The 13,157-nt window shown below is 44.2% G+C and overlaps 1 protein-coding gene across 8 annotated transcripts in view; it reads right to left on the reverse strand.

The window, feature by feature from the left end:
- LOC146829991 (uncharacterized) overlaps positions 1 to 13,157 on the reverse strand; it is a 328,887-nt gene that overhangs the window by 232,794 nt on the left and 82,936 nt on the right. For 7 of the 8 annotated variants that reach the window (XM_085604235.1, XM_085604231.1, XM_085604230.1 and 4 more), the window contains exon 7: positions 5,423 to 5,563. The exons of the other annotated variant lie outside the window; for it this stretch is intronic. In XM_085604235.1, coding sequence (XP_085460361.1) covers positions 5,423 to 5,563 — 141 coding nt within the window. The remainder of the gene's footprint in view (positions 1 to 5,422; positions 5,564 to 13,157) is intronic. 8 annotated transcript variants of the gene reach the window in all.

A 13,157-nucleotide genomic window follows, 5' to 3' on the forward strand; every position in this document is an offset into this window, starting at 1 on the left:
AAAAGCGTTCCCGTAGAACAGGGTGGATTTCATCCTCCTAATCACCCTTTTGAAGCCCTCCAGATGGACTATATCCAGATGGAACGATGTCGAGGATTCAAATATGTTCTCGTAGTTGTCTGCGCTCTGTCCCGTTGGACAGAGGCATACCCGGTTTCAGATTACACTGCCCCGACTACTGCCAAACAGTTGGTTCGAGAATTCTTCCCACGATACGGTTTACCACGTGTTGTTCACTCAGATAACGGCCAGCCGTTCTCATCCGAATTAATGAAACACGTTTCACTTCTGTTAGGATATCAGTGGAAATTCCACTGTGTCCGACACCCCGAGGCAGCAGGTCTCGTAGAAAGACATAACCAGATACTGAAAATCAGATTGTCCAAAATATGCAGAGAGAAAGGTGTCGACTGGGTAGTAGCGTTACCCGTTGCACTCTTTTACATGAGAATGGTAGCACACTCTCGAACAGGGCTATCCCCGTATGAGGTGATCTTCGGCAGACCACCAAATATGTGGGGGACGCCTATACCACGCAAAATAACTGATATTGACTGTAATATGCTGACAGATTACTTGGCTTCCTTGATGTCTGCACTACAATCTTGTCGTTCACAGGTAGCTGCCGCCTTTCCCGACAACACTGAGGTGAAACCCCATGACGTAGTTCCGGGGGACCTCGTACTTGTGAGGAATTTCGACCGAAAGACTCAGCTGGAGCCCAGGTGGAAGTCACCCAAGTTGGTCCTGCTGACCACAAGAACAGCCGTGAAGATTGAAGGCAGGAAAGGCTGGATTCATTCAAGTCATATCAAGAAATGTCATGGACTTCCTGCAGATGTAAACAGCCCACCTCGTGTGTCTTCACCCATTGACTCAAAACTTCCTTTTGTTGAACAGAGTAACTCTGAACACTATAAACTAAAGCTTAGGCCCAACCAGTCGAGCAATTTGATTGTTTAAGTCCTCTCCAAGGTGAAGCGGTTGAATTGTCTCTGACATGTATCCCTTGGACCTGGGTAGAGAAAACACCCGGAAAATGTTGAAACGACAGGCGTATTGTAAATCACTGCGTAGCCACTGCATAGTGACATTATTAATCTTGTTTTTCTTGAGTCTTTTAATAATTACTGCAAGTATATTGTTGCACATATATTACCCTATTTCTAGCCATGTTTATAATGTTACTGCTGAACATTCTTTTAGTGACTTACCTCCGCATGAATTGTCTTATAGACTTGCGCTGCGCAATAACACTTTCATTAGTATGTTACATCATTCCCATCAGACTAGTAATGCCACTAATTGTTGGGTGTGTGTGGCCGGCTCCCTCCCTATCAGAATTATGAAGGAGTCCTGCCTTTCTTTCCACATCCGTTTACACATAATGGCTCCTGTGGAGCATGGTTTAGTTTAATCAATTCCATAGACTCAGACACAGCAGTTTACCAAGATCATTGGGTATGGGGAAACCTGAACCTAGTTTTACTCAAGGTCTGCTACCCCGACAAGGAGGGTCGCCCCAAAAGAACAGGTACTGATCTAGAAAATGAAGTATATGGATTAGGTAATTTTACACCTAATCTCATGATTCTAAATGTCGTATCCGAAGTTGAACTAGTCTTACCCACCATGTCAGTATTCCCAGCGAAGGGTGAATTGTGTGTAAGAAAGGTTGGTTCCATACATATGGGCCATAGTAAATGCACTACTATAGTAGAATTCAGTGATCAAGGCAAATCTTCATTTAGAGCTTATCGCCACTCCTACTTTATATGTGGTCAGACTGCATATATGCGTCTTCCTCTAGATTGGGATGGTACCTGCTACATTGCATTCCTTTTGCCACCTGTTTTCCTAGCTCCTCCTGATTATTATAGAAATATTCATTTAGTACACAACAGAGAGCGGAGAGATCTCCCCATTGTCGATTACACTGAGACGGCATGGGACAAGTATGTAGATTTTAATAAAGGCATCTTTCCCTATATAGGTACTGTTACTAATAGTAAGCTGATACGTAGATTAACTAGAACCCTTGAAGCAGTAGTGAATGAGACTATTTCCGCCTTAGGCAATTTAACAGAAGAGCAGTCTGCTATGCGGATTGTTGTGCTTCAAAATCGTCTTGTCCTTGACGTCATCCTGGCTGATAGGGGCGGAGCTTGTAGGGTCATCGGATCAAGCTGCTGCGTATTCATACCAGAAAATTCGCCATCTGTATATAAAGCCATCACTCGCCTTCATAAGATTGTAAACCAGATACACCAGAACCCAGGCACTTGGACTTGGTCCAGTTGGTTTTGGAGTGTGATATCAGCCTGGGGATGGAGAGTTTTATCCTTCCTAGGTATTGGCCTTCTCATACTATTCAGTTGCTGTCTATGTCTACAATGTGGACCAGCGATTTGTGGTCTGTGTACCACATCGTGTATTCCACCACCAAGATTTCATTCGTCACGGAAGAAGAAAGAAGAACAAATGATGCTATATGAACAGATCAATGGATTGATGAAGATTGATATCTCTTAACGGGCAAGTAGGGGACAAGGAGGGAATGTGGAAATATGGATTTTTCTGGTCAGTTATGTCCCCTATCTTGGACCCCAACGGTTCTATGTGCATGTCACAAGTACATGTATGTTCCCTCCAGTTCCAGTTATGAAGACGCAAATACATGTGCGTCCACCGTCAACATGTCCTCTGTCAGATCCGCCATGAATAGGCCGGATATTCCATTCCCAAATATGAAAGGCCACCGGCTTTGTATGGTTCACTTATGCCATTTTACAGTCCAGGCAAGTAGGCCCTGATTCTGTCATCAAACTCCTCTTGCCTTCTGCCTCTGAAAACTCGAGTCTGAGCCTGCATCTGTGACCATGAACTTTGTCTCATTCTCTGCGCGGCTCACGAAGCCTGACATCAGCCTATTCTCTGCCAAGAACTGTATTTCACCTTCAAATTATCTGCTTCACTCCTTAGCCGATGCATTCCTGTCTAGCAGTTTAAGTAAACATTCTTCCAGCTACTGAGCAAAGGCTCGGCTTCTCTGTCCTCATGCAAGTAATTCATAGCCCTGTTACCATGGAATATTCCTACCCCCTCGCATTCAGTGTAGACACTTAGACGCTTGTACACGCACGCACAGTCAGTATAGAATAGATTCTGTCCGAGAGTCCTTCTTTTGTGGATAACATAGTTCTTTAAACATAGGATGTTAGATATGATTTGGGATTAGGTTGACTTGACCCCCCAGACTTTTTGTCTCCACATGTAGAGCTAAATGTCAAGTCCCCTTCACCCCCTAGTTGCACGTCAATTACACGTCATGCTGCTGCGCGCGCATCTATGCCAAGTATTATCTTATAGATCCACCTATATGTGACATCATAACCAATTATGTTCCTTTTTACTCCTTATTACACCCATTTTCGGTTACGCATGTAAATCGTCATTTTCCTTATCAATTGTTACGCCTACTGCATTTGCTTCATTGTAATGTATGTGCTATAAAAATCATTTCTTGTCAATAAAGTATGTACTTCACTTCCTGAACCCCCGTGGTGATGGAACTTGGAGCAACCGATTATAATCGATCATTGGAATAAAGCCCATTCCGAACCTCTAATATCACGGATTCTGCCTCTCATTTTACTGAGCTATTTTATTATGTTTCTGTATCAAATTAAGTCCCGGTAAAGGAATTTTATTTACCACAGGTGGATCGAGGGATCCCAGAGAGTCTCAAAGTCTGGTTGGGAGGGGGTAGCGGGACAGTCTCAGTCTTAGCCTGGTACTGGACACCCTGCGCCTAGCTCTCAATCCTCGAGCCGGGGGGTTCCGTACGGTTCGGGGGATTGCTGCGGTGAGGTCGAGCCGCGACGAGGTCAGCAGGGCTCCGATGGTTTACTTCTGCGAGGTCGAGCCGCGACGAGGTCAGCAGGGCTCCGATGGTTTACTTCTGCGAGGTCAAGCCGCGACGAGGTCAGCAGGGCTCTGATGTTCCGGGAGGGTCTTCTTCTCAGCAAAAGTGGGGAGCCGCGATGCAGTCAGCAGGGCTCAGAGGTCCAAGTCTTTCTCCGTAGGGTCAGCTGAGATCCGATCAGCAGGGCTCTTGACTCCAGGATACAACTGCCGTCTTGGTTTGAGGCGGCCCCAGATATAGGTCTGGACCCCTTTGATGTCCGGACCCTTGCGCCTGGGGGGCGGAGGGGCCGGGATGGGAGAGGCCAGACACCCAGCGGGAGAGGCGCCAGGGTCCTGGCAGGCCGGAGGGCGATCGACACCAGGCGTTGGGGACCGGTTGGGGGTCCCATCGAAACTCCCCCCCTCCGGGATCGGTGGAGTGGCCACTTGGTGCCCCCTGGCCGGATCTTGGTGCCTCGATGTCGGGGCTTCGCTGGGGCCGAGGCCGGGGCGAGCCATGTCGCGTAGGCTGGTGCGGGTAGCAAGGTACAATCCGGAGGGACCCCGAAGGGTGGGGGCTGCCCCCGTCGGGTCAGGCAGGAGGGTTGGGGACCACGCCACGAGGCCGGGTCCAACAAGTCACAAAAAACAAATACAGCAAATTGCAATGAGTTGCCCAATATTTTCCAAGCTGCTATGTGGTGTGGTTTTAATGTTTTAATAAAGCTAAACCAGAGGATGTATAAAATTAGTTTTATGGAATGTGCTAACAGTGAAATCAAGCACCAGAAATGTTTTCACTGTTAGCAGATTCATTAACCTTTTTGAAGCTACTAGTATAACAGTAGGCAAGAAAACTCATGTTAGAGACAACTTTCATAACAAGTCTACCACTTGGATGTCATAGACCTTTACTGTCAGCATCCGGGCTGCCCCGCCTAGACACTTCTCATTATCACATACTAATTTGTATATGATTTTAAATTCTAAAAAGAGAAAGCGGTGCACAATTTCTTTTTAAATACATACCGCCTTCATTGAACCTGAAGTTATTTTTCTTTGTGTTACCCTTTATTTAACCAGCCTACTGAAATCTACACTGTCAAACAACGGACATCTATTTGTCACACGTCCCACTCATTTCAGGGACCAACATGGTCACTGTCAAAGCGTTTATATTTTGTGATACAGTCTTAGTAAGGCAGGTAACTGTAGTCATCACTAGGTGTTTCCATGAAAGAATCACATTTGTGATCTAAGACCAAAACAACTTTACAAAATCCTACAGAGGTGATACCAAATCCAAGGTATTCAAAGTCAAACTTCCCTGTATCACATAGATAGTGGGGTGGGGGAAATTGTGTAAGTAGTTTCTTAAGTGGAATTGACATGTACTCCAGAAAGAGAGGAAATCAGTGTCCAATACTAGTCAATATTTTTATATTTGAAAATAGCAGCTACTGTTTAACAACAAACTGGAAATTGAATACACTTACATCCATTCTTAGCACCTTACCTTTCGGCTGGAGAGGGCTGAAGCACCAGATGGTTTCCAGTTTGCTGTCGTCGCAGCAGCAGCCTTTTTCATTGCACCTCTCTCTGGTGATTCCTCCGTAGCCACAATTGACTCTTGATTTTGGTTCAATGGCACATTTGTCTGTGGATTAAATGTTTGATAACTGGGACTAAAAAAAGGCATTTTGTAATGATACGTTTGTAAAATAAACTGCAGATTGTCGATCAAAATCAATGAGTTCGAATGCATATTATTCATAACCCTGTAGTGGATCTGTGGGCATACTTCCGAGATTAAGTAGCAGACAATTGATCCACCATTGTGGTGCATTTTCCTTCTATGCCAAGACAGAGTTGGAATCTCCATCAAATGCAGAGAGTTTCCTGCAGCAGTAGCTGTTTCTACACCTGCATTGATGTAAGCACAATAAAAAAGACACTTAAATGGAACATCCACACATGCCCTCCTCTGCTAGTGGATTTACTTCGCTAGTGGAATTTCCATCTCAAAGTGTGGACACTTGGGATGCACTCACAAAGTGGGAGTACACTGCCAATGAGTGAATGTCTACTCTGCTTAATGTGCTGGGTGAAGTAGAATGTGATAATCGTTACCTGAAAGTCCACTCCTTGTGTGCAGCAGACTGTCACGGTAATAATTTCAACAGACATAGTGGCAGATCCATCACTCACATCAGGCACCAATATGCTATTACTTTTACCATTATTTCCTCAACAATGACACCATCGATGGAACATCTGGATTATTTTATGTGGTGGAATATCAGCCATCTGCAGCAACCCCAATTGACTATGCAACAAGATGTACATGGGGGAAATCAACCATTCCCTGGCACATTCCATTTACTTCTCTTCTCCACATCAAACCAAAAGTTTGTTACATAAGTGTAATCATATTTTGCGTTAGAAATCTTCCGTTAAGTACTCCTCACATTGAAAAAATGTGTTTAGGTTATATGCTGAGCAAACCAGTGCCACAATAAATGGCAGAAAGGTGATATGAGATATTCCAGGCAAAGTGTAGTGGGTTAAATATATGAAGCAAACACAAAGGGATGATGGACAGAGCACTGAACCTTTTCAGACACTCACCCCCAGTCACAGATCTGGGTTTAATCCATCATTATTCTTTAGCTAAATATATCTCATATTGAGAGGTACTCCTCACTTTACGTTTTAGGCTTATTGCTCATATCCCACAAACCACAATTGAACAGCTGTTTTATTATCTCCACATTTTCTTTAAAATGTTACCATATTCCTCTTCAAAAAGATGTTGCTGAAAATTGCTATCTTATGAATATGTACTTGAGGTCGTCTTACAAAATTGTTTTGGGGATTTTTGCTTCGATCACTGTGGCTAAAATGCGTGGTTAGTCGAATGCTATTTATGAAATCGTGATCTTTTTCGTATCCCATCATACAGCAGCTTCAAAACCCAATTAAAGTTGGAATTTGATGTGGAAAAGCAAAGTTTTACAGAAAAAGCTACCTTCCTGAAGCTGTGGTTTAGGTTCAGGAAAGGTAGATGTGAATGACTATGATTGTTGTTCTGGTCCGAGATATTTTTTTAGCAGAAATCAAAGGGCAAATACAAGGGCTCCGTCTTTAGAGACTTTGGGACAGATGTGCAAAGGGCTTGCCTTGCCCTTGAGTCAAACAAGGTGATGCAAGACAGCACAAGCCTGTAAGGGGGATTTAGTAAGCACCTGCACTTTACTGGACTCAGTCGCCCAAGAGACTCCGCTTCCAGGTGGGAGGCGGCAACAACCTGAATCGCGCTAAAAAGCGCCGACAAACCTCGCGGCGCGGGACGCGCCCGGGCCAAGGGTGGGCCCGTCCTTGCCCGTCATTGCCAGTACGAGCCAGGGCAGGGCCTGTCCCTTAACCTCCGGCCTCCTGTGCTAACTCCTGGACTGCACACAAAGGTACTGTGACCATCATTGTGGCCCCTTATTGTGAGCCTGTAGCCCTTCTTCATTATATTTGATTGTGTACTTCCTTGGTTAGGTCGGACCCTTTCGTTATCTAGCACAACTCGCTTCGCCGTTGTTAACATCCTCGGACCTTCCCCTATATAGGGGCTTATCCGCACAGCTTTAGCTCTGCATCTGGGGCGAGTTGTTTCTGGGGTAAAAATTTATTGGCATTTGTGCTCCCACAGTGTTGTTTGAGTGTTTCATCTGTCCTATGTTTGCGACCTAAAACGCTTGTAATGGGGAAATGAAAACAGACAGTAAACCATTCACCTAAAATACCCAGCAAACATAGGAAGGTCAATATGACCCTATTGAATTATTTAACTGGGGCCGTTGGGGACATCGAAAGACAGATCAACTCAGTGGAAGAGACACTAAATAATGATACAGCAGATCCTTTATCACCCCAACTGAGGAACACGGTTAGTAACAGGTCAAGGGATAAAGGGGCGGGAACGAGTGATTTCCCCGGTACCCCTAATCACGCTCAACAGACTAATGGGTCCATCCAGGTTAATAACGACGCTGTCCAAGCAGGAACAGCAGCTTGCGACCCCCTTGTCTCACCTAACAGCATGGGTACCCCACTTATTTCAAAGCCATCAAATAACACTCCTAACGAGGATGTGATAGTAATCCACCCGCACCCCATTTCTACCACTACACAAACTAGGATTCAACCAAAAAAGTGCCAGGGGAAACAAAAAAATGTTAAACATAATGCACAAAAGTACTTAGGCATACCAAGTGCAATGAAGGGGAAAAAGACGTGTAGCGATTCTACATGTGAATCGGCCAATCTAATCATAATCATTAAAGATTTAAAGGAATTTGTCACAAAATCACTAAACACTCTTTCAACTAGGATAGAGAAAATGGAAAAATGCTTGGATAAATTGCTCGCGGCCCAACCCTCTGCTGTCCTAGGGGCTGGTACGGCGCCCCAGAGGCCAACAGGTGGTTACGATCGAGTAGAGAGGGAGGGCTCGAGCGGAACTGTCGTGTGGCCCGACACGGGCGCACTAGCAGCTTTGGGGCAAAATGGTCGTCCGGACTCGTCTAATCACGGCTCCATGACTACTACTATCAGTCCCTTAGTAGATGGCAAACCTTCCAGGCATAATGAGACGGGTAGGGCAGGCTATAAACCCCTTGATAGACGGACGGGGGGAGAAGATATTAATAAGATGGCGATTAATAGAGCCCAAACACTTAACCTCCCTCCGGCTGCAACACCATATACTATCATCTTAGCCAATGTACCCAAACTGGATCCAGCAGCTAACGAAACCTGGCCTGCCTTAAGAAATAAAACCCTAAATTGGTTGGGAAACAGGACTGGTTTAACAAACGCACTCTTCGGGGAATTTAAAATGGTGAGGAGAGTGGACTGGGTTGGAACTAACAGCAAACCTTATAAAGGAGACTGTATAGTACTATCGTTAGGTTCACCAGCTCTTGTTAATGAAATCTTGTCAAGATTCCAACACCTGAACCTTACTAACACTAGCATCCAAGTCCGCCAGTTGGACTTTTTTTACCGCTTGCCATTTAAAAATCCAGTTGAAAACCAAGGTTTGCATTGTTGGAATAAGGAGGGCCCTTACCACAATTTAGTTGTCTCAAATAGATTTGCCCCTTTATCTACCCTAGACGAGAATGAATGACCACCAACTAAAAGTTTACAACCCCTGAGGGTGCCTTCCCCTCCTACTAGTACAATATGGGGTGCACCAACTTCACTGGACCAGTTTGTGCCGGAACAAGTGGACGATGGAGGCAGCACCCAAGCTAGTAAAAATATCAGATTGGGGACTACTGTGGATTTTATTGACCATCAGGCTGGGATTTGTAGCATTTGCTTTTGGAATGTGGCAGGCCTAAAGCAAAAAGTGAATGACCCCGCCTGGCTGGACTTTGTTAGTAATTTTAATATCTTATGCCTACAAGAGACCTGGGTAATTGACGGAGTCCACATTAATGGCTTTAAAACATACCACACTCCTGCAATTCGATCACCTTTTGGCAGACCAAAAGGGGGGCTTTGTGTATATGTGTCTAACCTGTTGGGGGTATGTAATTTAGAGATGGTGTGTGCAGACATTTTTTATCAAATCGTCTTAATTCATATGGATCTGTTTACTGTTCTGGTTCTGATTAATTTCTATAATAATGTGGAAAAGGATCAGTTGGGGTCTGTATTAGAAAAGCTTAGTAGGGAAATTAATAACCTAAAATTAAGAGGCGACATAACCTTAATCCCCATTTGGGGTGGTGACTTCAATACTAGCTTGTGCCCACTTATAGATTCGGGTAAATGCGGCCTAACTCTGAATAAGAATGATTCTCTAGTCCACTTTCAGCACAAAGCCAAAGGTGAGCTCTTAAATGAGCTCACGTTTAAATACGACTTTGGCTTTTCTAACTGCTTATGCACGCCTAAGGTGGATTTTGGCCATACATTCATTGGTAGAGGTGCCAAATCAATCATTGATTTTATTCTTATCCCCAATCATCACGCTAATTATGTGAAAGGTTACAAAATTCACCAAAATACCATGAGTGATCATTTGGCCATCAGTGTGAACATAGCCGTCGCTAACAGCGCATCTTGAAAATTATGTACCAGTATGGCATGGTTGCAGAATATTGAGTTGGGCAGGAAGAACGGCTATGCCATACGATGGGCTAGCCGGGACCCTGCAGAGCTCAATAATGAAATAGTTTCCAAGGCAATAGATCCAATTACAACATGTCTAAGTGATAACCCGTCGCATGATGATGTCTTAAAAGCTTTTGACTGTATCACCGAGGTTGTGAAAAGCACATTGTCCAGGGAATGCAGAGGTACAGGTAATCCTAGGAAGGGATGGTTCGACCAGGATTGCACCAGATGTTATTCAAACCTGAAGAAAGCTCTGCATAGACCCGAAAGAGACAGCAGTGAGATTAGGGCCTGCAGGAAATTGTATAATGCCGCAAGAAAATCCAGGGTGAACAAATTGAAAGACAATGCTTGGAGAAATCTTTGCGAGGCCGCCGAGAGTAAAGACAGCTCCAAATTTTGGTCGGCTGTGAACGCCCCATTCTTAGTTAATAACCTGGAAGAACCAACTATGGAGGTGGCAATCGACGAGAGAACCTGGCTAGATTTTTTTCTCCAATGTGTATTCAATAGAGGGTGACGAGGTGCCCACTGACGAGGAACAATATACTGCTAGAGGGAAACAGAAATTCAGGCCTGTCAACCTTCACATTTCACTTCAGGACGTCAACGCGGCAGTGAAGGCCAGTAGTGGAGGCAAGGCCGCGGGCGCAGATGGGATACCTATAGACCTCTATAAATCAAACCTTGAGGTGTGGGGTCCCATCCTGACAAGGGTCCTACAAGCCTGGTCCCATTTTTAAAAAGGGTGAGCGAGGGAACCCCGCCTGCTACCGCCCAATATCCCTGCTGGACTCCCTAATGAAGATCGCCGGTAGAATTGTCCTAGATCATCTACAAGCATGGGCAGAAGAAAACGATATTTTAAGCGACGTGCAATATGGTTTTAGAGCTGGGTGAGGCACCAATGAGCAGATCCTGAATCTTGGTGTATTAATTGGTAAATATACACAGGCAAAGCCAGGGAAACTCTACCTGGCTTTTGTCGACCTCACAGCCGCTTTCGACTGTGTAATACATGATAAGCTGTGGGAAGTCCTTAATGCGTTAAAAGTCGACCCTGTGATAATACTTTTCTTGAGACAGCTGTATTCTGGCGCAAGGGCAAAAGTCCGTTATGGACTGAAGGGCGAGTGTTCTGCATCTTTTAGGGTGGAGAGGGGCGTCAGGCAAGGTTGCGTTTTGGCACCTCTCCTGTTCTCACTCTATCCAAACGCCCTGGAACAGGAGTTGGTGTCACACACCAGGGATCCCCCGAGGGTATACGCACGCCCGATAGCCTCCCTCCTTTACGCCGATGATGCGGTTCTCATGGCTCGTACACAGGTTGGCCTCCAAAGGGCTCTTTCTTTTTATACGAGTTTTATGGATAGGCTGGGCCTGAGGTTAAATGCTAAGAAAAGTTTTGTCATGGCCTGCGGGGGGACCACTAATAAAGCCAGAAGCTATCAGGCGGGTGGAGATAGGGTGGAAAGTATGTACCGGTTCAGCTATCTGGGCATCCTTTTTAACAGAACCGGCACATGGACCGCAGCAGTCAAGGCCAGAAGCCTACTTTTTATGAAGTCCATTGCCGCCTTAAAAAATTTCTCGAAAAAACTGGGGAAAAGGCCGCCCCTAATATTACTAAAAATTTATCAAGCGAAATGCGTCAGCACAGCCATTTACGGGGCGGCCATTTGGGGCTTCCATGATTGTGCTCCGTTACAATACATTTAAAATGGGTTTTTAAGGTATATCCTGGGGGTTCCAGCTAGCACTTCAGTTTTTAACTGCCACAGCGAGCTCGGAGTCGTCTATATCTCTGACTTAATTAAAATCCAACCAATCTTGTTATGGCACAGAATCTGGACTTCAGTTAGCACCGGCTTAAATAGGGACATTATAATGGACGCCATGAGTTTGGATAATGCGGACAAAATACCCTGGCTCAAATATGTCAAAAAGTTCATGCATAATATTGGCCGCCCAGACTTTTATTTTTTACCTAAAAATATGAATTCTCTTAATCGAAAGGACCTCAAAAAAACTTGCATGACTCACTTAGAAGAAGTCAGGCTATCCCAAGAATTGAATAAAATCACATTGATTAATCACCAAATTATTACTGTAACATGTGAGATCCAACCATACCTAGCATGGGTTGCAGGAGGGTATGACAGATATTTGCTATCTAGATTTAGATTTGGGTCTTTTTATCGCCTAACCACCCACCCTAAAACTAATGATTGGTCAAGGGAACTTTGCTGCTGCCCATGTGACAATATTTCACCGCAATCTACTATACATGTTATTTTATTTTGTAAATTTTATATTAATGAAAGGCGCAGATGGTTGATTCCCTTTTTAAGACAAGGTGGATGGAACAATGCCGCCCTGCACTCATGTATTTACAGAAGCTGGAAAACTGTTATTGCATTGGTTCAGTGTTGGGTTTTTTAAAGGGCGTGCTACGAGCTAGAAAATGTGTAAATAATTAAATCTTCAAATTCGACACAGGTTGGAATCAGTCAGGGCGACATTACTTGTTCATGAAACTTTCCCTCTTTTGGATCAGATGTATTTTATGTATTTTTATCATTTCTTACACGTTCTGTATTTACAGTATAACGATGTATCTTATATGTAACCAATGCTTCTATTTTTAGCTGCTGTTTTTATTAATATGTTTGCTTTTATGATTTTAATTCTCAAAATCGAATAAAGCTTGGTTTGATTTAATTTGATTTGAGATGTGATTGCGACATACCAATGCCTTTCAATTCAAGTAAAACGACTGCGCAGATTTGTGTATTACTGAGCATGACCCTTGATTGAACCTGAAGTTATCTTTCTTCCAGCTACCCTTTATTTAACCAGCCTACCTAAATCTACACTTTTCCAAGAGGGAGCAGCTAGCTATGGCTATTTGCCACAAGTCCCGCTATTTTCAGGCCCAAAACTGTCACTCCAAAAATATTTATATTTTGTGATGCAGTCTCAATAAGGTAGGTAATTTTAGCCATCACTAGTTGTCAATATGAAACAATCACATTTTTGATCTGAGACTCAATCTAGCAGCCAGCAACCCC

This window comes from Triturus cristatus, chromosome 5_1, assembly GCF_964204655.1.
Source record: "Triturus cristatus chromosome 5_1, aTriCri1.1, whole genome shotgun sequence".
Taxonomy (NCBI): Eukaryota; Metazoa; Chordata; class Amphibia; order Caudata; family Salamandridae; genus Triturus; species Triturus cristatus.